At 38.4% G+C, this 26051-nt stretch overlaps 1 protein-coding gene across 2 annotated transcripts in view; it reads right to left on the bottom strand.

The window, feature by feature from the left end:
• Nucleotides 1–26051, bottom strand: part of Ranbp17 (RAN binding protein 17) — a 341764-nt gene that overhangs the window by 261447 nt on the left and 54266 nt on the right. Inside the window, exons 13-14 of one of the 2 annotated variants that reach the window (XM_037200543.1) lie at nucleotides 23207–23368; nucleotides 12931–13036 (exon numbers count right to left, since the gene is read on the bottom strand). In XM_037200543.1, the coding sequence (XP_037056438.1) occupies nucleotides 12931–13036; nucleotides 23207–23368 (268 nt within the window). The remainder of the gene's footprint in view (nucleotides 1–12930; nucleotides 13037–23206; nucleotides 23369–26051) is intronic. The other variant, XM_037200544.1, reaches the window with a different exon arrangement.

Raw genomic sequence — 26051 nt, 5'->3', positions numbered from 1 at the left:
AAAAAATCAACAAGATAGACAAACCACTAGCCAAATTAACCAAAAGGCAAAGAGAGAGCACCCAAATTCACAAAATCAGAAATGAAAAGGGAGACATAACAACAGACAATGAGGAAATCCAGAGAATCATCAGATCATACTTCAAAAACCTGTACTCCACAAAAATGGAAAACCAGGAAGAAATGGACAATTTTCTGGATAAATACCAAATACCAAAATTAAATCAAGACCAGATAAACCATTTAAATAGACCAATAACCCCTAAAGAAATAGAAACAGTCATCAAAAGTCTCCCAACCAAAAAAAAGCCCAGGACCAGATGGTTTCAGTGCAGAATTCTACCAGACTTTCAAAGAAGAAATAATACCAATCCTCTTCAAAGTGTTCCACACAATAGAAACAGAAGGAACACTACCAAACTCTTTTTATGAGGCTACAATTACCCTGATACCCAAACCACACAAAGATGCAACAAAGAAAGAGAACTACAGACCAATCTCCCTCATGAACATTGATGCAAAAATACTCAACAAAATATTGGCAAACCGAATCCAAGAATACATCAAAACAATCATCCATCACGACCAAGTAGGATTCATCCCAGGGATGCAAGGATGGTTCAACATACGGAAATCAGTCAATGTAATACACCATATAAACAAACTGAAAGAAAAAAAACCACATGATCATCTCCCTAGATGCTGAAAAAGCCTTTGACAAAATCCAACACCCCTTCATGATAAAGGTCTTAGAAAGAATAGGAATACAAGGAACATTTCTAAACATAATAAAAGCAATTTATAGCAAGCCAAAAGCAAACATCAAATTAAATGGAGAGAAACTCAAAGCGATACCACTAAATTCAGGAACAAGACAAGGCTGTCCACTCTCCCCATATTTATTCAATATAGTACTAGAAGTGCTAGCTAGAGCAATAAGACAACAAAAGGAGATCAAAGGGATACAAATTGGCAAGGAAGAAGTCAAACTTTCACTATTTGCAGATGATATGATAGTATACATAAGTGACCCCAAAAACTCTACCAGGGAACTTCTACAGTTGATAAACTCCTTCAGTAAAGTGGCAGGATATAAGATCAACTCAAAAAAATCAGTAGCCCTCCTATACACAAATGATAAAAGGGCTGAGAAAGAAGTCAGAGAAACATCACCCTTTACAATAGCCACAAATAATATAAAATACCTTGGGATAACACTAACTAAACAAGTTAAAGACCTTTTTGATAAGAACTTTAAATCTCTAAAGAAAGAAATTGAAGAAGATATCAGAAAATGGAAGGATCTCCCATGCTCATGGATAGGTAGGATTAACATAGTAAAAATGGCAATCTTACCAAAAGCAATCTACAGATTCAATGCAATCCCATCAAAATCCCAACACAATTCTTCACAGACTTGGAAAGAAAAATACTCAACTTTATATGGAAAAACAAAAGACCCAGGATAGCTAAAAGAATCCTATATGATAAAGCAACCCTTGGAGGCATCACCATCCCGGACCTCAAACTCTACTATAGAGCTATAATAATAAAAACAGCTTGGTACTGGTATAAAAACAGACATACGGACCAATGGAATCGAATTGAAGACCCTGACATTAATCCATGCACATATGAACACCTGGTTTTTGACAAAGGAGCCAAAACTATACAATGGAACAAAGAAAGTATCTTCAACAAATGGTGCTGGCATAACTGGATGTCAATATGTAAAAGATTACAAATAGATCCATATCTGTCACCATGCACAAAACTCAAGTCCAAGTGGATCAAAGACCTAAACATAAATCCAGTTACACTAAACTTAATAGAAAAGAAAATAGGAAGCACTCTTGAACGCATTGGCACTGGAGACCATTTCCTAAATAAAACACCGACAGCACAGACCCTGAGCACAACCATTAATAAATGGGACCTCTCAAAACTGAGAAGCTTTTGCAGGGCAAAAGACACAGTCAATAAGACAAAAAGACAGCCAACAGATTGGGAAAAGATCTTCACCAATCCCACATCTGACAGAGGATTGATCTCCACAATATATAAAGAACTCAAGAAACTAGACATCAAAGCACTGAACAGTCCAATTAAAAAATGGGCTAAAGAGCTAAACAGAGAATTCACAAAACAAGAACTACAAATGGCTGAAAGACATTTAAAGAAATGCTCAACATCCTTAATCATCAGAGAAATGCAAATCAAAACGACTCTGAGATACCACCTTACACCTGTTAGAATGGCTAAGATCAAAAACACCAATGACAACCAATGTTGGAGAGGATGTGGAGCAAAGGGAACACTCCTCCACTGTTGGTGGGAATGTAAACTTGTACAACCACTGTGGAAATCAGTATGGCGGTTTCTCAGAAAATTAGGAATCGAACTACCTCAAGACCCAGCCATACCACTCTTGGGCATATACCCAAAGAATGCTGATACATACCATAAAGATACATGCTCATCTATGTTCATAGCAGCACTATTTGTAATAGCCAGAACCTGGAAACAGCCTAGATGCCCATCAACGGAAGAATGGATGAAAAAAATGTGGTACATATACACAATGGAGTACTACTCAGCAGAGAAAAACAATGAAAGCATGAAATTTGCAGGCAAATGGATGGAACTAGAAAAATCATCCTGAGTGAGGTAACCCAAACCCAGAAAGACAGTTATGGTATGTACTCACTCATTGGTGGATTCTAGATATAAAATGAACAATCAGACCACAACCCATAGAACCATAAAGGCTATATATATATATAGCATGGAGGTCCCTAGGACGACTGTGGCATATAATAAATTTCAGTTTTACTCAATTATTGAAAAAAATAGCCAAATGAATAGAAACACATGAACTATGAACCAAAGGCTGAGGGGCTCCCAGCTGGATCAGGCCCTCTGAATAGGTGAGACAGTTGATTGGCTTGATCAGTTTGGGAGGCATCTAGGCAGTGGGACCAAGTCCTGTGCTCAATGCATGAATTGGCTGTTTGAAACCAGGAACTTATGCAGGGACACTTGGCTTAGTCTGGGAGGAAGGGACTGGACCTCCCTGGACTGAGTCTACCAAGTTGATCACAGTCCTCGGGGGAGGACTTGTCCTGGAGGAGGTGGGAATGGAGGGTGGGCTGGGGGTAAGGGGAGGGCGTGGGAGGGGGGAGAATAGGGGAACCCATGGCTGATATGTAGAACTGAATGGTATTGTAAAATAAAAAATATATATCACAAAAAAAAAAGAAAAAAGAAAAAAAAAAAAAAAAAAAAAAAAGAATTTTTAAATGGAGGCTGGAGAGATAGCTCCGTAGTTAAAAACACTTCTCTTCCAGAGGAGCTATTTCTAGCACCCACATGGCAGCAACTGTCTGTAAGTCCAGTTCTAGGGGAGTCAGTCACCTTCTGGGCATCCACACGACGAACAGACATATTTGCAGGCAAAACACCCATATGCAAAATAAAAGTTTAAATTTTTTTTTTTAAATGTTCAATATAGGGATTCAACAACCAGTGACAAGAGACAAAGTAATAAGAAAGGCAGGAAGTTGGGTATGGTGGCTCACACCTTTAATCTCAGCACTTGGGAGGCAGAGGCAGACAGATCTTTGTGAGTTCAAGGCCAGCCTGGTCTAGAGTTACATAGAGAAATCCTGTCTCCAAAAAGAAAGAAAGAGAGAGAGAGAGAGAGAGAGAGAGAGAGAGAGAGAGAGAGAGAGAGAGAGAGAGAGAAAGAAAGAAAGAAAGAAAGAAAGAAAGAAAGAAAGAAAGAAAGAAAGAAAGAGGGAAGGAGGGAGGGAGAGAGAGAAGGAGACAGACACGAAGATATAGAGAGATGGGGAGGTGGGAGGGAGAGAGGGAGAGAGAGGGGGGAAGGAGGGAGGGAGAGAGGGAGGGAAAGAGAGGAAGGAAGGAAGGAAGGAAGGGAGGGAGGGAGGGAGGGAGGGAGGGAGGGAGGGAGGGAGAGAGGGAGGGAGGCAGGCACCAAAATTAAGGTAGAGCCTGATAAGTCATGATGATAAAAAAAAAAAAATCCATTAAAAAAAAAAAACCAAAGCATGAATGCAACAGAGGTCACCTTCATTCTGAGGAGAGAACTGTCAGCAGAAGGGTATTAAAGTGCAGAGCACTGAAGCCTGTAGCCTCGAGAACTACAGTCCAAAGAAGCACTGTCAGCAGCAGCCTGCCAATAACTGCAAATGTGCAAGTGGACAGTCGCCGGTGATGTCAGCTCCTGACAGAAAACTTAGAAAACTCGGAGAGAAGGCCTTCCCTCTGCACAGTCACCTCTGTGAACAACTCTTGAGGACCAGCCTTAATAGTATGCTTCCCAGGGGCTCAGGAGATGAAACCATGAATGGTGAAGACTATTTTTGAGAAATAGAATCTCAGCACACCAAGCTCTTAGTCCAATCATTTATTCTTCCAAATCTTCTTCTCCCTCCTCCTGTGCCCTGGAAGTCCTGGTATATATACACTTACAAGCAGTAATTCCTTGGCAGTGTAAAGCCAGGCTTCCAGGGTCAAACGGAGAGGTGATAAGAATCACACAGAGGGACAGTAATTGTTAATTATCATTTGCAACCCAAAAGGGAAGTGACTAATGGGGAAATGAACAAAAGCTAAATTTGGGTAATATCTAAGAAGAGGGATCTTATGTGCTCAACTAAAATCTTAAGCGTGATTGGTAGAAAATGTTAAGAATCTATAAGTTGCTAGGTCAATGGGAGAAAATAAAACTGCCTTCTTTTTTCCTGTGGCTCCTATCTGTCCAAGCTATCTGCCATTTTTCTTCAGGGTAGGGGAAGGTGTGCTCAGTCACTAGGCAGCCTGTGTACAGCTAGATGCCACTGGTGATAGTTAAAGGGAGATCTGGAACTAGAGGTAAGATTTGGGGAAGGAGGAAGTTAAGCTTAATTGGCACATCCGCCAGGCCTTCTCAGGTAGTCTGGACGCTTAAGTCTGTTCTTAGAAGAGTACAGAGGTATCTCTGATAAGGTACTTTCCTCTGTCTGGGGATGGACCTGGCCGGATGCTGCCAATGATGATAATTACAGGGAGGCTTGAACTGGGGTTCTGGCTATGCATAGCTATCAGCCCAGAAAGTTATCTAAATATTCCTAGAAGTGGTTAGGTAAAGAGTTAGAAGTCTATAAAGTTAGTAAGGCTGTAAGAAAAGGAGGGCCGAGCTAAATTGTGCGAAGCTATTACTTAAGGTCCACCTGACCTAGTTGGTGTCTCTGTGTGATATTTACCTTAAATCAGGAGACTAGCATATGGTGGTCTGGACTGTTATTTCTGTTAGTCCTTGAATGTGGCTAAGGGAGATAGCTGATTCCAGTGCTGAAAGGGGAAAAATGGATGGTTTGAGGAGAAGGAAGCCTTTCTCCACATACCTTGAATTTATTATGTCCAAAGAGTGATCAGTCCACACTGTTAGCAATTCTTAGGGAAAAGTCAATTGAAAAAACTATGAAGGCACACATGATTTTCATAACAGAAGACAGCTGATATATAACAAGCCAAATAACACCAAAAGCTCCTTGGAATTTGGCTTCCTCTGAAGGAATTCCTTCATCCCTTCAGGTAGTGGTTTTGCCATAACCAGCTGAGTTCTTATAATATATTCCCGAGGCCCGTAGCAAATAATCTCCTGATATCAGGGAGGGAGAAAAAGACAAAACTAAGAGAGATACAGGAAAGCTGGAAACATTTTCACGAATAGATGCTAACCCTAGAGCAGACTGCCAAAGAGGAACTGGACAACATGCCACTTTGGGGAAAGCAGCTGCCTATGTGCTCCGAATGCTAGTGCATTCCTTATTCTTATTTGCCTAGTGGCACATGAGGTAGCCCAAACTACCTCAATCTGGGGAAGCATTTTGTGTGTGTGTGTAGACAGACTATAGTCACTGCAGAAGACTAAAGGCCCTCAGGAAGACATTGCTGAGTTCTCAGGGAAGCCAGCTGCTCCAGAAGCTCTGGAAAGACATCGTGAAGGCCCAGTCCTGCTAACCACTGAGTGAGTGTCCACTCCAACATCTACCATCTGGCTCTTCTGAATTTGAGTGTGCTGTGTTCGGGAAGACACTCTGCACAGAGAGGCAATCGGAAGACCAGATGGACCCCAACATCAGAGGCTCAAGAAAAGCTAAAGTGGTTATGGGGACTGCTGATCAGGAGCACCAGATCAAACGAATGACACAGAGTTTGGCTCCAAGAATGGCAGAGAATAGATGAACAACAAAGTGGTACAAACCTCAAGCAACTGGAGTTTAGGCCAAGTGGAGAGTTCGAGAGAAATGTGACATGAACAAGAAGACCTTTTGAAGTGGACAGCAGGATAGATTTAAGGAAATCTCTGACACATGAGATCAAGACCTATGGATGGGACATATAGCTACAGGAGATGCTACAGGCATAAACAGAAGTGCCATTCAGCCTAGACTCTACCAATATAATGCCAGATGGAACTTTGGGATTTGGTGCCATCACGTGAAGGAATGGTCATGTTGCTGCAATGGAAGGAGTTGCAGCAGGTGGAACTCCTCCTGTATGGAATGTGCAAGAGCTGAATTTGCTACAAACATTGCCAATAATAAAACTACAGTGACTAGTTCCCCAAAACCCTTAAAAGAAGGACTCTTTTGGAACTAGCCAGAATTCTACTGCTCTAGGAAACAAAGGGAAGAGTCAAACTTAACAATTCGGTCTCTGGGTGTATTATTAGAATAATCTGGGGGAGGAAGAACTTTCCTCCAGTCTTAATGGGGTTAAGGGGCTGAGAAACAACAACAAAACAAGCTCAGTTTATCGCATTACTCTTGATCATTTTTGTCCATATTTTGTTTTCTTATTCTTATACCCCTCAATACCAGAGACAAACCATAAATACCACACAACTTAAACACCCGCCCTCATGACCCAAACTTATTCTTACATTCACTTTCAGATCAAAATTCAAGAAATGTCCATGAGGTCATAGATAAGTGCAGATATAATTCTGCTATATCCCAGACTATTACCCATTCATGTCTTAAGAAAGACATTTTCTGTTATAGAATGTTACTTTAGTATACCTTTTAAATGTCTTGTGTTAACTTGCTTCCATTTTTTTTTTCTTGGTTAAGAACAACTTAGAATAACCTTTTATGTCTATAATGGTGGCCTTTCTCAACTTTCCATGATAGGCTTCCACAATTTTGGAAACAGAGATGCTATAATAAATGTACCTCTTACCCTTACCTTATATAGTTTCATAGTGTATTTATTATTTGGATACTGTCTTAGTTAGGGTTTCTATTGCTGAGAAGAGACACCATGACCACAGCAACTCTTATAAAGGAAAACATTTACTTGGGTGGCTTACAGTTTCAGAGGTTTAGTCCATTACCATCATGTGGGACATGGTAGCACGCAGGCAGACATGGTGCTGGAGAAGAAGCTGAGAGTCCTACACATCATGATCCAAAGGCAACAGGAAGTGATATGAGACACTGGGTGTATCTTGAGCATAGGAAACCTTAAAGCCCACCCGAAAAGTGACACAATTCCTCCAAAAAGGCCACACCTCTTCCAAAACGCCACACCTCCTAATAGTGCCACTCCCTATGAGTTTATGAGGGCCAATTACATTCAAACCACCACAGGTACTATGGTTTACTTGTCCCTGATACCTTAAATATGAAGGTTTTTTCCCCCCTGAGAAATGGAGCGGTTATGCAGCATCAACTTATTAAAACACACTTTAAACCTTAGGAAAATACCAATGGAACATTATTCCTGAACATAAACAAAGCAATGAAATAATGAGATCTGGATTTTTAGAATGATTGCTTGGCTGCAGAGAGGAAGCAGAGTCCATTCTAAAGTTATACCACTAGTCTAGGTAAAAGATGAAAGCACAAAAGAAAAAGGTAGATTTTCTGGAATAACTACAAAGCAGCTTAGCACTCGAGTATGTGGAAACTAGAAAGAAAAAAGAAGGGAAAGATGAGACTGACCCTTCAGACACAGGCTTGGGCAACTCGGTGGTCAGAGATTAGACATAGGAAGACTAAGTGCTAAAGAAGGCAGAAGAAGTCATCCACTTGCAGATACATGCAGGGTGAAACATTCTTGTGAAACAGTTTTCAGTAGATCTTTGAAAGTTGGAAGACAAGAATTACTGAAATGAGAAACTGTGAGCAATGTTGGGAGTTCACTGGAACTGAAGGTACGTCAGCTGGCATTGGCAACAAGCCACAAATGTACAGTGTCTTTTATCGGTGAGTTAGAGACAATCCTACACTCTCTTGGGTTGCAAAGCAGAAGAGAAAATACAATGAACGAAAGCGTTAACACTTACTCTTCCTGTTACTTTAGTACAATGCACAAACCATGTAGCGGTAGTAAGCACTACAAGGAAAGCTAAAGTAGGATATGGACTATTTGGATAGGGTGGTTAGAGAGGAAGAGTAGATATCCAAATCCCTACTAGAGAGACAACAGTGTTCTGTTTCCAATTACAGCAACTTCCGCATATGTAAGTGTTATTTTGCAATTGGACGTAAGATGACATTTTAAGTTTAGAATCCCAATATTCTAAAACACATACAATATCTATGTTGTTCACAAACAAGATGCATGCAAATCTTAGCATATATCCACTTTGAATATGTATTCCCCTGCTTGCACAACCCATCAACCTCAGCACTTGATCACTTGGCCTCTTGATATCCTCTACTTGTCTCGAAGCCCCAGAAGGGATTCACATAATTCCTAAAGTTACAACTTCACACCAGGGAAACAAAAGTCAAAACTCATTGTATCTTCAGGCAACTCAACAGGATCAGATCAACAGAAAGCTCTAACATCTCCAGTTCCCCCTAAGTGCACTAAGGAGGAGAGAGAAGTTAAAGACCCAGGTACAGACCTCAACCAGTAAGAAGCAGGACTCAGAAAGAAGACAACAGCAAGTTGCTTGCTCTTAGTAAACCCTACCACAGCTGTTGTGAGAAGAGTGGCTGCATGTAGCCTAGGGGAAATTGCTGTAGCAGTTCCTCATATACATTACTGTGTATGTTGGTTCTCATTATTCACTGCAGTGTTCTTCTACAGTCATTGAGAACACTGGAAGTACAGGGTTAGCTCTTGTAAGCCTCTGGTCACCACCTGTGAATGCAATGACTTCTTCTGTCTACTTCTAGTCAAGGACACAGTACATAACATACCTGTTAATTTGTTAGCACAGAACTCCAGTAGTAAGACTGTGTCTGGAACAAAGTTTCCTACATGTTTTCTCTGAGACTCATGACATCCTTCTTGTGTAGGAACACTAACCAATACGTCAACACTCTAGTCGGACCATTTTAAGCAGTGAAAGAAAGAATAAAAACATGACTGATGTGGCAATGAGGAGCCTGCAAAGGCACACTGATTTATACTGTGAGTGGCAGACCTGAAAGTTGGAACCTGTCTCACACTCAGCTGAGAAACTGAGCAACAAGAAAGTCCGGATTTTTTGTTGTTTTTGTTTTTTAATCCTTATATACATTTGCAAATGACAGCAAAAGCACTATGAGAAATGATTTAATGTTTATAAGCAAATTTATCACAAAGACAAGTCCCAAAAACAGTAACCAGAGCAATAAGAGCTGACAATTATCTTCTCTTTATTTTTTCCTATCCTTAATTCTCTGAAAAATACAATTTATCACAACAACTAAATAAAATATCAGCTCATAAGTTCCACTTAACCCTATTTTCTAGGGAATGCAAGCTAGTAAAAAGACAAATCATTAAAGTTAAATAGTTTTGTTGTTTAAAGAAAAAATGAGTTTTCCTCTAATGAACAGGTAGCTATCTGCTTTATGTCTTATTACATATTATTTTTCTAGAAAGTGCCAGTTTTACTTAATGATGAAAATCTTTAAAATAGCAAACCAACAATAACAGAAGCACCTCATTTCCAATTTACAAAATATGCAATATTACTTAAAAGATGATACAGGGCTTATTTTTCATGTACTTAAAAATTACAAAAGCATTTTACAAAGGCCCTAAACAGTTGATATTCATCACATTTTTAAGCAACTTAAATTGGTGTAGGAAATAGTTAAGTCTTGGTAAAAGTAAATATGTTTTTATATATTCAGGTTCAAGTTTTATCTTTTTTAAAAATAATATTTTGCTGGGCAGTGGTGGCACACACCTTTAATCCCAGGAGGCAGAGGCAGGTAGATCTCTGTGAGCTCTAGGTCAGCCTGGTCTACAGAGTGAGCTCCAGGACAGGCTCCAAAACTACACAGAGAAACCCTGTCTCAAGAAACCAAAATATGTATCTTAATTAAAATACAATTAGAGGTTCAAATCCTATTAAAAGGATAGTACACAGGATGAAAGGATATGCAATGAAAAAATTCTACTCACAATTACAACACATTTACCAAGACCTTAAGAGTATATTTAAGGCTAATGATGTGGCTCAGTGGGATAAGAATGGTTGGCATGCAAGCAAGAGGACTCGAGTTCAAATCCCCAGCAAACACATAAAAGCTAGGTATGGCCACGTGTGCCTGTTAACTCCAATATTGCAAGACAAAAATAGGCAAATCCCAGATACTTGTTGATCAGCTAGGATAATCATGAGTCTTAGGTTCAATGAGAGACTGTGTCAAAACTAACATGGAATATAGTAGTAGAAGACTCCCACCCTCCTTGTCTGGCCTGATATGCATTGCACACTCTCATACACATTTGCCCATTGTGGTGGTTTGAAAGAAAATAGCCCCCAAAGGGAGTGGCAATATTAGGAGGTGTGGCCTTGGAGAAGTGTGTCATTGTGGAGGCAGGCTTTGAGGTCTCAGACGATCAAGATATCATACAGTATCTCAGATCACTGCAAGATGTAGGATTCTCAGTTACTTCTTCAGTACCATGTCTGCCTGCATGCTGCCATGTCCCACCATGATGAACCTTAGAACCGTAAGCAAGCCACCCCAATTAAATGTATTTCTTTATAAGAGTTGCTGTGATCATGGTGTCTTGTCACAGCAATAGAAACCCTAATACACCCATACATTATTCACGCATCCCAGCACACAGACACACAGAATATATTTAAGAATAATGTAACAACTAAGTATTATTTTTCAAGATTTTACTGGAGTAATGGTATTGTAACAACTGATTTCTAGATCAATGGAAACATGAAAGACCTAAGAAAAGACAAAAGAATTCTGTATAAGATATAAGTGGCATTACAAACCATTAAAAGACAGAGTTGGCCTTGGTTAATAGTTTGAATAGCAAAATATTGAGAACTTTAATATAAATTGAATTATTATAAGTAAGTTTACAAAGATAAGCACAAAAGAAAGTGAGGTATGGACCAAGGAGATGACTTAGTGGACAAAGCTTATTGTGCAAGTAAGAAGACAGGAGTTGGAATCCCCAGAACCCACAAAAAAGGTGGGCAACTATAGTGGCCAGTTGTAATCCCCACCCTCAGGAGGTAGAAATAGGTGATCCCTGTGGCAAATTGCCTAGGCAGACTGGCTAAAATCAATGACAGTAAAATCTTACTGCAGTAAATAACTGGAGAGTGATGGGGGGCAGCACCTGATGTCTTTTTAGGCCTCCACATGCACACATCTGCACATGTACTCACACACATCTGTATCCGCTCACAGGAATAAGAGTACATACACACATATACTACACATGCAAAAAAAAGGGTAGATGATACATATAAATACCAATAATAAAAAATTAAAATTAAAAAATGAAAAAGAATGCTAAATATCATATAGAACTAAAGAATACAAATAAACACAAGCCATTTGTTACACTAACCTATCAACTATAATAATCTTAGATAATGTTGGCATCTACAGGCTTTGGGTTTGGAAGATAAAATGGTATATTTGAGTATCATATCAAGTATTTGAGACGCTATGTCAGATTTCAGGGCTTTTTAGATTTTAGATTATTTGCTAGTTATGTTGAAATTCAGTTTCAGATTTTAAAGCACTGTGGATTTTAGGTTTTCAGATTAAAGACACTGAACAAGTTATAGCTCTTCCAGAGGCCAACTGGTAATACTTATTATGAGTCTTTAACATGCTATAGACACTTTGATGAGCTATTCAACTTTATGAAATTAACTAATGAAATTCTTTCAATCTATAAAAGCCAATGTTTACTTGGAGGCAATTTATAATAATAAAGAAAAATTGAAAAGCAACATGAAATTGGAAAATCAACTTTAAATTATGGCATAGTCCAGGTTACTTAACTTTTAAGTTAAATGTTCATAAATTGTGTTTAATTTAAACAGGTTTATGTGTGTATAATATATCAATATTTACCAGGCATTGTTCTAAGCACTAAAAAGAATTAAATTCATTTGAATCTTTTAACAGCCCCAAATTAGATACTATTTCCATTTTTCTCGTTATAAAACAATGTTGTAACAATTTCTGCTTTTAAGAAGGTTGAAAATACACATGCAGGGTCCATACAAAACTGGCAATAGTACTCTGAAAATTCATATGATATTGATTTTCATTGGAATTTTAAGCCTTCGCTGAAACAAAAACTACATGAGTGTGCAGGAAATATGGTATTTGATCAAAATCTGTGGAAAAGTAAGCTGTTCACAGGAATTTATTCACAGAAATTATTCACAGGAATTTCCCTCAGTTTAGGAAAGTGTTAAGAGTCATCCAATAGCTTATTAAGGCTGTGATCACTAGCACCAAGGGGTTAAAAAAAAAAAATCAAGTAAATTTGAGCCTATTTGTTGAAGAATCAAATGATCTGTGCACTCATTTTCTCACGAGTCAAAAGGTAACCAATGGCATCATTTTCTCCTAGGCCATATAAAGCTAACGCAAAGGCTAAACTTCTTACCTGTGTAGTAAGAATGGCTACTCACCGGCAGGACAGTTCTCCATCCATAGCATCATGCTCATCTGTGCTGGTGTACGTTAATCTCCCTCCTACAACCGTGCCAACGAAGTATATCAGCCATGCGAGACGTCCTTACAACAAGAAAGAAAAAAGATGAGAAGCACTGATATAAATAAGCTTATTTTTCAGAAATCCCTAAATGAGCAAAAACATACATTCTTCTAAACAAATAATTAACTATTATAAAGTCAGTTTTCAACAGACAGCAGAGCACTGGGTCTCATGTTTATCAAGGCGGTGATAATAGCAAGTCTTCCAGCAAGGGGGAAAAAATAGGTATGAATCCCAGTCCCGCCAATCTGTTTCAATTTTATGAGTTACTTACCTACCTCTTAAAGTCTTAAGATTTTCATTTGCAAATGGGGAAAAGTAAGATATGACTGAATTTATTAAACTTTATAGATCTGGCCATGTAGATCTGGCCATGGTGATCCACACCTTTAATTCCAGCAGTAGAGAAGCAAAGGCAGGTGGGTCTCTGAGTTGAGGCCAGCTTGGTCTATTTAGTGAGTTCCAGCAGAGTTACAGTCTCAAAAAGCAAAAAAAAATTAAACTTGATAAGACCTTAAATGTACTGTGTATAACCATTCCTGTTATCCAGCCAAAAGCACTATAATTGTAGTCACAATGGTGCATGAAGGTGATCCAGCACTGAGGAGAGGTGAGGGGCTAGAAAAGGAAGACAGTAGGAGCTCCATGAATTCCAGGCTAGCCTGGGCTGAATAATGACATTCTGCCCCCATCCCCATCCCCTGGCCCTCTCAAAATGTATTATTGTTGGCTGGGTATGATAGCATACACAGCAATGACAGGACTTGGAAGTGTGAGGCATAAGGAAGGCAAATCTGAGGTTAGATTGTACTCCACAGGGACTTCCAGGCCACTCTGGGGTACATATCAAGACTACCCACAACAACAAATCCTCTTCACCAATAACCATCTCTGTTCTCAATGGTCAATTTTATGAGGGTGTCTGTCTACCTATTTTCATTTTGAAACTACTCTGCTTGTAACATTACAGATAATAATAAATTTACTGTCTTTTAGACTTTTTTCATATTTTAAAATACAGATTTTTTTCTATGCGCTTCACTGATTACTGAGTTACCTTAATGGTTAAAAATACCAACGATGACACAGCTTTAAGTAATGGAACAAAGAGCTAGCAAGTTAACTTAGTGAAGCATCTGCTTCAGAAGCACCTGAGTTTGGTCTTCAGAACCCACATAAAACAAGCTGGGTGTGGTTGCACCCACTTGTAAGCCCAGTACCAGGAAGCAGAGACAGGCAGACTACTGGGCTCTCTGGCCAGTCAGCAGTCTAGCCCATGTGCTAAGTTGCTGGCTAGTTAGTGAGAGACCCTGACTCAAAAAACAGCAAAGAACACAGAAGGAGCAATATCTGATGGTCTATGGTTTCCACATAAATGTACACATGTGCATGTTCACAAATGAATGAACACACACACACACCATCCCACCTAAGGGGAAGTATCTATAGCTTTCACAAATTTTACTTTAGAGAAGCCAAAATTAATAACTTTAGGAATGGAATTATTAGCTAAATGAATTTTAAGCAGCATTATATTAGGTCTCAAGATTTATCAATCCAAGTGCTAGATTCTCTAAAAACTTTTGAGACCTGTAGGAATATTTAAAAACATAAAAATGTCATTTCATAAAGAAATTTTGCATCATTTTTGAAAACTGATTTTTCAAAGGTAAGCAAACAATTCCACAATTCCAAATTAATCACGTTTATTTTATTAAGAAATCTTGGAGGCTAGAGTGATGGCTCAGCGGTTGAGGCACCCACACTGTGGCTCACAACTGCCTATAACTCTAGTTCCAGAGGATGCAATGCCCACTTCTGATCTCTGTAGACACCATGCATACACATAGTGCAAATACATGCATGCAGGCAAAATACTCATACACATAAAAGCAAATTTTTAAAAAAAAGAATATTCATGTGACCTTTGTACTTGTTTAAATATGTTGAATAGTTAAGAAAAAGCTTGTGCTTGTTAAAGAACTTGGGAAAAACAAATCCATTTTCAATAATGCTTTTCCTGCAGATGTTAGGATCCATGATTACACAGCAGCAATCAAGAAACCACTCCCTTGGGACAGCAGGGGATCCTCAGCCTGCTTCAGTGACAAACACCCTATAAAGAAGATACACATTGTGTCCATCACAAAACCTTAAACAAATCAGAAACTGCCAATGTTATGGCATATCCACTAACAATACGAGACAGTTAAAGCCGAAGAAAAGGAGCACATCACAGAACAAGTTTCACTGCATGTATAAGAAAGATACTAGCACAAAGTCCATGTGAGAAGCTGAGTTCACGTTTGTGCTTCAAAAGTGTTTCCAGCTCAAAAGAAAAGTCTAGGCAACATATAGTTCTCCTGGTAAGTATGCTAACAGAGTGCCTTTTTCTACCAAGCCTCTTGAATCTTGCAACTTGAATATGGAGTATTTATGATCCTTATTTTTACTTCTAGAATACTCTCTTAATCATAAAAGTATTCATCCTTACATCTTACATCAACAAATTATGAATACTCTTTTGTTGATGTTCTTATATACTTTCCTGTAGAGTATTTCTCATTTTAAAAACTGGACATGTCTCACTGTCAGTTTTTCCAACAGTATTTTATCATAGTAGTTGCCAATTTCAATACTGAGATCTTACAACCATGATAATCCTATGTACTACTGGGGACCACCTAACCTAACCCAAAGATCTACTATATTTGAACAGGTCTGCTGAAATAAAAACTCATATACCATACAACTCAAACTTATGAGTAAAGTCACAGGACTGGGCAACCAACACTACAAATTTTTTAAGTGTTTCCCTATTTCCAAAATCAAATCTCACAATGATTAAGTGTACTAAAATTAAACTTGATAGAGCTAGGCGTGGTGGTGCTGGGTCCTCTCTGAAGGAACAAAAAGCGTGTCATTGTTTGGAGAGGTAACATTTTACATACTCCTTCAATTGCTGGATGTTGGGATTATTTTCATCTCCTGGCTACAATAGCATACTGTGATGGACACTGTATATACCATATAAGTGCATGCCCTCAAATCTCCACACATCTAGGAATGGACTACTGTGTCATATGGAGCCTCTATGGTATGAAGAAACTCTCACATTGTTTCCATCAAGCTGCACCATTTGGCAATCCTGAAAATGAAGTGTGAAGTCCTATGTTCTACAAATATTGTTACTATGTTTTTTTTCTCTTTACATCTATCCTAGTGGTGTGAGATGTACCTTAGTGTCATCTTGAGATGCCTTCCCTTATGACCAATGGTTTTTAGCATATTTTCATGTGTTTACGGGCTACTTTTATGCCTTCTATGGAGAAAAGTCTATTTAAATCCTTAAGCTATTTTCAAGATTTGTCACTATTACTGAATTGTAAACATTCTTCATTGCATTGTTTGTAGGTTTTATTTTCACTTTCTTGATGGTGTTATTCAGTGAACAAAATTTTTACTTCTGATATACTCTAACTACCTATTGTTGTCTGTTTGGGGATGCTTGCTAAAAAAGATACGCCTACCTCAAAGTCATAAACATTTACACCCATGTATCCTTCCGAGCATTGCTTGACCTCTTATGTTTAGGTCCGAGAATTCTAGCACAGACAACAGACTAATGTGAAAGATGAACACAGGCAACTTGAGCCCCGGCTATAAGCTAACTACAACACCTCAAAAAGCCCATGAAATTAAGATTAAAAAAAGCAACTGTTAATTGACAAATCACTAAGCTTTGGCAACAAAGAAGTAGAACACAGCCCCCTCTGCTTCACTGCTTTCTATTTTAGCACAGAAGGACTTCTAACATTACATATCTTATATAACTGCTCTTAATTCCTGCCTGTCAACTCCAGCAGACTGTAAACTGCATGACAACAGGCACTTTTGTCTGTTCAGTTTTCTAATCAACTCCACAATCTAATTCACAGACTGGCATGTATTATTGGTTTAACATTAGCAATTTATTGAACACTGAAATACACACTCACTAAAAATAAACATAGACTGTAATTCCCTGACTCTCAAACCACACCCCCACCCCGCACCACCGCCCAGTGAATTCCCTGACTTTATAAATTTATCTTTTTGCTAAAACTTATTTGTAACCCTAAATTGGTACTCAAATAATTCACATATATGTGCCTAACCTTAAAGGCTGGTGTCTGGTGTACACGATTCCAGCTCCTGTTGAGCACTGTGACCCTCTTGCCTTATTTCAGCTCTAACCGGCATTCTTTTCAGCCTCTGTATTTCTATTGTTTTTCCCCACTTTCACACCATTAGTGATCTCAATATTTGAGATAGCCCAGGTAGAATACTGAAGTGCTATGTAGTGTTCCTGAACGGGGGTGGAGGGCGGGCAGGCAGGTATTATGTATGCTAGTGGTAGTTGGTGGCCATTTGGGGATGATGAGGAAGTGTGCCGCTGGGGGTGGGCTTAAGGTTTCAAAAGCCTGCCATTCCTAGTTCTTTCTTTGCTTTGTTTGTGAATAGGAATATGAGCTCTCAACTGCCACTCCAACACCATGCCTGCTACCATGCTATGTCCACGATGGTGATGAACTCCTAGTCCCCTGGAACTGTAAGATCCAATTAAACGCTTCCTTCTCTAAGTGGCATTGGTCATGGAATTTTTTTTTTCATGGCAATAGAAAAGTAACTAAGACATGTGCCTTCTATATAACATATGTGTTAGGTATGCTGTGTTCAGGTACGAGTCAATAGTGCTATTGGTTCTGAGTTCAATGTTAATGAACCAACAATACGTTTAAATAAGAGCTCTTATAACTACTTATACATGAAAAATGGTTGTGTCTGATGGAAATGCTACTGCCTAATAGTAACAATAAGAACAATGATTTGATATTTGTGAATGTGGTGTTCTGATTATATAGGCCATTATCACCAAATAATAAGAATCAGCTATATCTCTTAGAATCCTAGCAATCGTAAGGCTCTTAACAGTGACTCCAACCTGTGAATAGACTAACAGTTGCACTGTGTCATTTCTAAAATAAATGTATTCTGAAATACTACAAGTGTAGTTTTTATTGAATGTAACATTTTCCCTGCCCTAAGAGAGTTACTCTTTTTTAACTATTCTACTATAAGTCAGGCACGGTGCACTTGCCTACAGTCCCATGACCTGAGAAAACTTAGGCAGAAATACTGCCTTGAGTTTAGGAGCCAGATCAGGCTATACAGCAAGAGCCTATGTGCCCCATACCCACTCCAATTAACACTATTTCTCAAAGCAAAACATAAATTTACGAGTAAATAACGACCAATTACCTCCCTTACACTTTATCACTTTAGATATTTAGATACTATTTAGATAATAGTTACTGCTGTTGTTCTTTTTTAAAATATGCTAGGCAACCACTCTGCTACTGAGCTATGTCCCTGATGCCTTGGGGGTGTGGTGCTGTTGATGTTGTGTGAGATACGGTCTTATTAGTAACGTAGGCAGTCTTTGAATGCATTATGTACGTAGCCCAAGCTGGCCTCAAATTCACAATCTTCTGCCTCAACCTCCTTAGTGCTGAGACTGCAGGACTAAATATCACACCATATACTAGTACTGCTTTAAAACTTAATATGGAGGCTTTCCATTAATGTGAACTGAACCATATGCTACTTAGCTCTTATTTAAGAAACCTAATTAAAGCAGACAAAAGTTGTTCCATGTATATAATTGTCATATTTCTCCATTGGATGGTAAGTATTTACTTTAGAAACAGAAGTTGCCAGGCGGTAGTGGCGCATGTCTTTAATCCCAGTACTTGGAAGGCAGAGACAGGCGGATCTGTGAGTTTGAGGCCAGCCTGGTCTATAGAGCTAGTTTCAGGCCAGCCAGGGCTACACAGAGAAATACCTTGTCTCGAAAAACCAAAAAAAAAAAAAAAAAAAAAAAAAAGCAGAGGTTGCTAGGAATGGTGATCAGCAGGACTGTCTCAAGAGAGACAGGCAGGGAGGGTGAAACCAGCACATTAAGCAATACAGTCAGCCGCCAAAAGCAAAGGCTAGCTTCAAGTCTTATGTCTGGTGTTTATTACACTAGTGACTTAACTGCTTCCATAATGCATACGAGTCACCACTGGAAGTGCTCTCTCTACCTGTTTTGGCTATTATTACTATTATTGTTGAATAATACCCCTTTAACAGTGGTTCTGTTTCAGAGCCACAAAAAAAACCCATAAAAATATACTAACATTTAATTTTTATTGTCTTCCTTCAGAATACTAGAAAATGAAATCATATATTACTTAAGAATTTTAAACTGCTTCTACTTTGCCAAAGAGTTTTGCTACCATAAAAGTTAGATATAACTTATCACATATACTTCTTCAATGTTGACTGCATGATAAACAAAACAAAACTCCAGACTGAACAAAAATTCTCCAAGAAGAGACATTCAGAAGGGCCGCCTGAATTCCCACCCTGTGTGTGGCAGGTCTAACTCAATGTGTGAAGGTGTGAGAGAGCACAGAAAGACTCCACGCTTGAGAGCTGAACCCACTGGCATAGCTTCCCAAGTCAGAATGACTTCTGCAATGCTAGATAAAGAAGAGCACTACTGTCTACAGTATACTAAAGAAGCGATACACAAGACGTCTCAACATTCACACAATGTTCTACTACAACCTCAAAATGGCACCTTGAATATCAAATCACACATACATAAGTATCGTGTGACAACATTATAAGCATTTTTCTAAAATAACAGTACATTTAAATGGAAGTTCACCGATTTCTTTTGAGAAATGGGGTGTACATGTGCCCTATCCTTGACTGAGAAGGTCTCCGTCTCTAAGGTGTGGTGAACTGAAAAGCAGAAGTTTCTTCACAATGGAACTTAGACTGATGAGTTACAGGTAATGTTAGCAAGAAACAATGAAGTGCTATCAGAAGCTATCACCTACAGTTTGGCATTCAGCTAAAGGTGAGTTGTAATTCTTATAAGTATCAGACCATTCTCCAAAACTTCTATTTCAAATGCAGTCTTCAACAAAAAACACACTGAAAAGCCACACTGAGAAATCAACTAGACATGGAAGGAAAAATAATGCATGCTCTCACTTATAAGCAGAATCTAAACAAAAACAGTTTGCTACACATAGAGAAGAGTGGATAGCCATCAAAGGCTGGAAGGGGAAGAAGTAGGCCAAAGGGTACAAACGTGCAGTTATAGGACAGTTACACCTCAAGACTGAAGACCCATGGGGACTACAGTGAAGAACATCACACAGCGTAACAGCACGTGCTCCGAGGGGCCTTCAGGTAGCCTCAGCTCTTTCTCACAAGCACACACACACACTATGGAAGGCGGTGGTAAATAAACAGGGTAACAATCCTGACGACAGCATTCACTGCATTATGTCAATGTCCTTCAAGCATCATGCTGAACATCTTAAGGACATACCAAAGATTATATCTTCATCACAAAACTGCACCCAGGAAGTTCAAAGAACCATGTCAACACATACACCTAAACTAAATTTAGAAGAAAATATCTGATACACAAGTTTCATATCTATAAATCTCTTAGAATCTCATTTTATAAGACTAAATTTTCATTATACTTTCCCATTTTTCTCTTTATTCTGAAATATTCAAGGCACTTGTTTTAGCAGCTGTTCAAGCATAGAACATTTTTTCCTTAACAAAATAATTATTGCTGTAATAATCTGTAATTATGGTTTATAACTGCAATAATCCCAAAGAAATCAGTCATTACCATAGATCACAAGTAATCGTTAACTACTGTTAATGACCTATTTCTTAGGGATTATTGTTTTTGTAAACCATGACCATATCATCACAGATATGAGAGAGCAAGACAATATAATACAAATGAGATCATAATATAATAATAAACTTATTTTGTAACATTAAAAGCCATTAAGCATCTAAATTAAAGCACACATAACTAAAGCATATAATTTTCTTTGTTCAACATTAACTGAACTGTTGAGTCTGCACAAAAGAAATTGAATACTACTGCACACAATGTACAAGCTAGAGCAATGCTGGGCATTCTTTGTAATATAGTAACAATTACTTTTGAACATACTATAGATATCTTTAAAAGGCAGATAAATTTCTTCATTGACTTTTATTAAATTATTAAAATTTTTCTATGTACCAGACAGGCAGATCTTCAAATATTATTATAAGAATCCAACTATAAGAAGTTCTACTTGTATACATCACAAATTGGGTGTGACTTAATATATTCAATATATATCTCTCACCAACAATTGTTCATTTTTAGTTAATCCTAGTCATGTCTTTGAATATCTATAGTTTCATTAAATTTCCTTCTGGAAAACACACACACACACACACACACACACACACACACACGCGCACAAGCACATACCACAGAACATGTGTGGAAGTAAAAGGAAACTTGCAGGAGTCAATTCTCTCCTCTCCCCATGTCAGTTTTAAGGATCAAACCCAGGTCATCAGGCTTGGTGGCAAGCATCTTTATCCACTGAGCCATCTTGCTACCCTCAACTTGCTACATTTTAATGTAATATTTGCTATTCATACAAAATCATATATGTAACAAGTTAACTACATAAAAGGCCTGTACAAATTTAGGAAGCCTCAGATTAACACTGCTGTGTCTGCTTCCACACCCTTCCTATGCTTGTCAGGTATGGATCACTCTAGAGGTGACCTTGATCCTATAACTGGTGGCACTTGTTTTACCACTTTTGCACATATTCCTAGACAATAAATTTCTCCTTGTCAACACTTGTTTAAAAGTTTTATTAAAGATTTCATGCTATATGTAGCTTCCTGAGATGTTTTCTTCACCAAATATCTGACATTCATCATCATTAAGTATGCCTGTAGTTTATTTTTATCACTCTATAATATCCTACTATGTAACTTTACCATGATTTGTATTACTTAACTATATTATCCATCTCCAAGATGATGGGAATGCATGCTATAGCCAACTTACAGATAACTGGACAATGCACTGCTTTTGCAATGGTGTTTTGAACACAAACTGTTAACTATCCATAGTCCATACAGAGTAAGATCTCCATACTTTACAACCTGCTGAAAGTTTCGAAAGAAAACAACTTTTAAGGGGGCATAACCCAAATCTTCCCATATCTGACAAACTCCACCTAAGTTCAGATGCATAAAAGGCTGTAGATAAAACCACAGTAAGCTGTATGCATGTTACTTGGATAATTTTTCTAAAATAAAGTTTAAATACAGTAAATTAAGACAAAAAGGAAGAAAACATGGAAGGGTAAATTTCTATTTACTACGCACGCACGCACATTTTCTGACAGTAGGGAACCTTTTACAGATGACAAGAGAGGACAACTTTACACAAGAAATCGAACCCATTCCCTATCTCCCCTTGCCGTCATCATTCGTATAGACTTCTTTCTCTGTGTTGCTGTGTCTGCTGGACTCAGCGGCCGACCATTTCATCAAGTCTTTATCTGCTCACTTCACTCCAGCTGCCACCCCCTGTCAAATATCTGCTGCACTAACACAGCAACTGCCATCCTTCCCTGAATACATGAAACTCTTCTCTGCCTCCTTCTTTATCTCTGCCTTTTCTTAGCTTTTTGGCCACTGTCACCAGACTCAGGAAAGTCAACTGTTCCACTCCCACCATCAAGCTCACCAATTATGTCATGTGACTATGGCTGCAGGTCTCTTCCCAAGGGCTCCATACAGTCCCTGCTGTGGTGGATCCACCACTGCTCTCAAATAGTGATGAGGGCATTCTGAGTTCTACAACCTGTGCTTCAATCGTCCAAGGCCACAGTGCTGAAACTTTCTGAGATACGGCTTCAACTTCTCAGCCTCTCATTCTATTCACTCTACTTCTATAGTGACTTTAAACTTTGTTCTTCTCTAATCTCTAAATTATTTACAAGTGTTTTAACATCACTGTTAGGATCTCAAGGCAGTTGACATTATGCTTTATCTGTCGGAAAAACACCCTTGGTTTACCTGGTTCTTTAAAGAAACATTTGCTAGCCAGACATGGTGGCCAATTCCTATGATCTTAGGAGGCCAAAGTAGGAAGACTCTCGTGAGTTCTAGGCCAGCCTGAGTTACACTGGGCTAAACACACAGACCCTGACTCAACACACAACACAAAACACACAACAGCTGACAACCTCAGGACACACCTGCTGAGACACAGTGATAAGATGGGTGCCTTACAGTATTATCAGCTGAGTACATTTGCTCTCTCAATTCTTCCTCTCCGGCTACCTCCAAGGCTTTCTGTTTAGAGGTGACAGTCTGAGAGGAGCAGGGCTGACTGTTTATGACGGTAGAAGCCAGGCTTGCTGGAATAACAATACAGATGATGAATTCACTCTCACAATTTCTTCACTTGCTACCTCCATTCTATTCGTTCTACTGTGTCTTTCTAACATACATGGCATTCCCAAATGAGCTTTCAATTTCCCTTGTAGTATTTTCATTTCCAGTATTCTACAGCATTCTTCAATATTTCTTCAGAACTGGCCGTTTAAAGATTATTTCTTCAATTTACTATTGAACAGCCCAAAACTTTAAATCACCAATAATAATAATAATTAGATAGCAAGAATGAATACAAGACCAAATAATAGTCGATGCATAAGTGTGTTCAGCATCTGGTGGCCATACCAAAATGAAAGGAACTATTAACTCTTTACTAATGCAAACACTGCAAGATTTAAAAAGGGGAAAAAACACAAACAAGTTTTACAGTTAGCTGGCTAAAAAGGATCCAAATTGTAACATAATCCAAACTATTTATACACAAAATGTACACCTAGAAAAAATACTAAAAATGCCATCTGTTTGTCACCAGACAAAACAAAAGTACACCACATTCCAGGGCTATCACTTATCTATAAGGAGAAACAGCCAGAGTTAAGGAGGAACTAAAGTCCACTCTGCACTCAGCACAATACACCTAACCTGGCACTGGGTCACACGGAAGAAGGGCCTTTCCTGTCAGTCACAGAGCACTCAATTTCCACTGAGTGCAAGAAGGTAAAGCAGATCCTCAATAGCCAGGAATAACTTACGGGCCAGACATTGCAGATATGCCTGGACATCACAGGCACAGGTTCAGAGACAGCAGGCGCCTAACAAGCTTAAGGCCAGAGAAGTAAAGTAAGAATTCTGTGCAGAAAACAGACACCGAGTGAGATGTCAGTGAAACTAAGGGGGACTCTGCCCGACAGAGAAAGCAGTGCGGGAAGCTGCTAGGTGGAGACAGTGCAACAACTCCCAAGCCAGGAACGTAACACCAGTGGCAGGAAAACCCTCCTTCCAATCCCGAGGGCATGGTTCAATGGTATAGTGCTTGCCCAGCATGTGAGGAAGCCTTGCTCTAAGGAAACTGCTCTAATAACATTCAGCTGATAATACCTTCACCCACCTTTTAGTATGGGAAAACATTCCAGTTAAAATGAGAGATGGTGTAGAGGTAGACTTGTAGAAAAGAACTATATACTATCTACAAGAGATGCTTTATTCAGTTTTTTGTTTGTTTTGTTTTTTGAGACAGGGTTTCTTTATGTAGCCATGGCTGTCCCAGAACTCACTCTGTAGACTAGGCTGTCCTGGAACTCAGAGAGATCCACCTGCCTCTGCCTCCCGAATAAAGGCGCGTGCCACCACTGCCTGGTTTACAAGAGATGCTTTAAGAATAAAAACACAAACGGGTCAGGCTGTGGTGGTGCACGCCTTTAATCCCACCACTTGGGAGGCAGAGCCAGAGCCAGGCAGATCTCTATGAGTTCAAGGCCAGCCTGGTCTACAGAGCGAGATCCAGGACAGGCACCAAAACTACAAAGAGAAACCTTGTCTCAAAAAAGAAAAAAAAAAAAAAAAAAAAAAAAAAAAAAAAAAAAAAAAAAAAAAAAAAAAAAAAAAAAAAGATAAAAGGAAAGAAAAAGAAAAAAGAAAAAAAAACCATAAATAGACTGGAGGTGAGTGGAAATATGAGAAGACAGCGGAGAGGGTGCTAGCACATTGATACAACAGATTTCAACAGGAATCTAATCAGCTAATAAGACCTATCATTACCAATGTCTACATGAAACAAAAATTGAAAGAAATAAAGTAGTATAGTTAACTTTATAATCTTATTTCTGAAAGTAATAAGGAATCAAAGACAGAACTCTGAAGTAAAATAATGGTAAACTAGGCAATCTTTCCAGATACACATGTTGTGTTAACCTGGACAGACTACATGCTGAATCATATAAAAAGTCTCAGTAAATTCAGAAGGATGAGGTCAGACAACATGATTCTTGACCAAGGCAGGAATTAGAAAGCAGTAAGCTGAGCCAGGAAAACCTCAAATACCTGTAAATGAAAAGCATTCATTCTAATGTACCAGTTAACAAAGACATAACTTGATTAGGAAATGTTTTTGAACAGAAAGGAAAATAAAACATCAAGATCTATGTAATAAAAGCAATGCTTAATAGAAAAAAAAATAGAAATGAAAGCTCTAGAGTCTGCAACAAAATTAGAAAAGTATCCAAAAAAATCCAAAACAAGAAAATAGTAGACCCTAAAGTTCAGAGAAAATAAAGCAACAATAAAAAAAAGTCATCAAATTATAAATTGGTTCTCTAAAATAATCAACAAAATTATCTGGATCAATTCAAGAAAAGAAAAAAGTGAAAAAATATATCAGGATCAAAAATGAAATAAAGTGTATCACTTCAAATCCTATAGATATGAAAAGCAATAACAGAATATTAGGAATAATTTTCTGCCAGTACACTTTAATACAGTACAAATTTCCCATAAAAAAACAAAACAAAGAACCAAAAAAAATTTTTTAGTTTGACTAGAATTCTTTGCACTGAGGACAGAGAAAGTCACACAGTGGAGGGGAGCTATAAACTAGTATCTTTCACAAACACTGATAATAGTCTTTTTGTATACTGTATACCAGATGATGTATGTATAAAAAAAAAAAAAACCACTATATTAAGACCAAGTAAAAACTATCCTGGG

This window comes from Peromyscus leucopus, chromosome 8b (assembly GCF_004664715.2).
Source record: "Peromyscus leucopus breed LL Stock chromosome 8b, UCI_PerLeu_2.1, whole genome shotgun sequence".
NCBI classification, from domain to species: domain Eukaryota; kingdom Metazoa; phylum Chordata; class Mammalia; order Rodentia; family Cricetidae; genus Peromyscus; species Peromyscus leucopus.
This window is presented reverse-complemented; position numbering and strand designations above follow the sequence as displayed.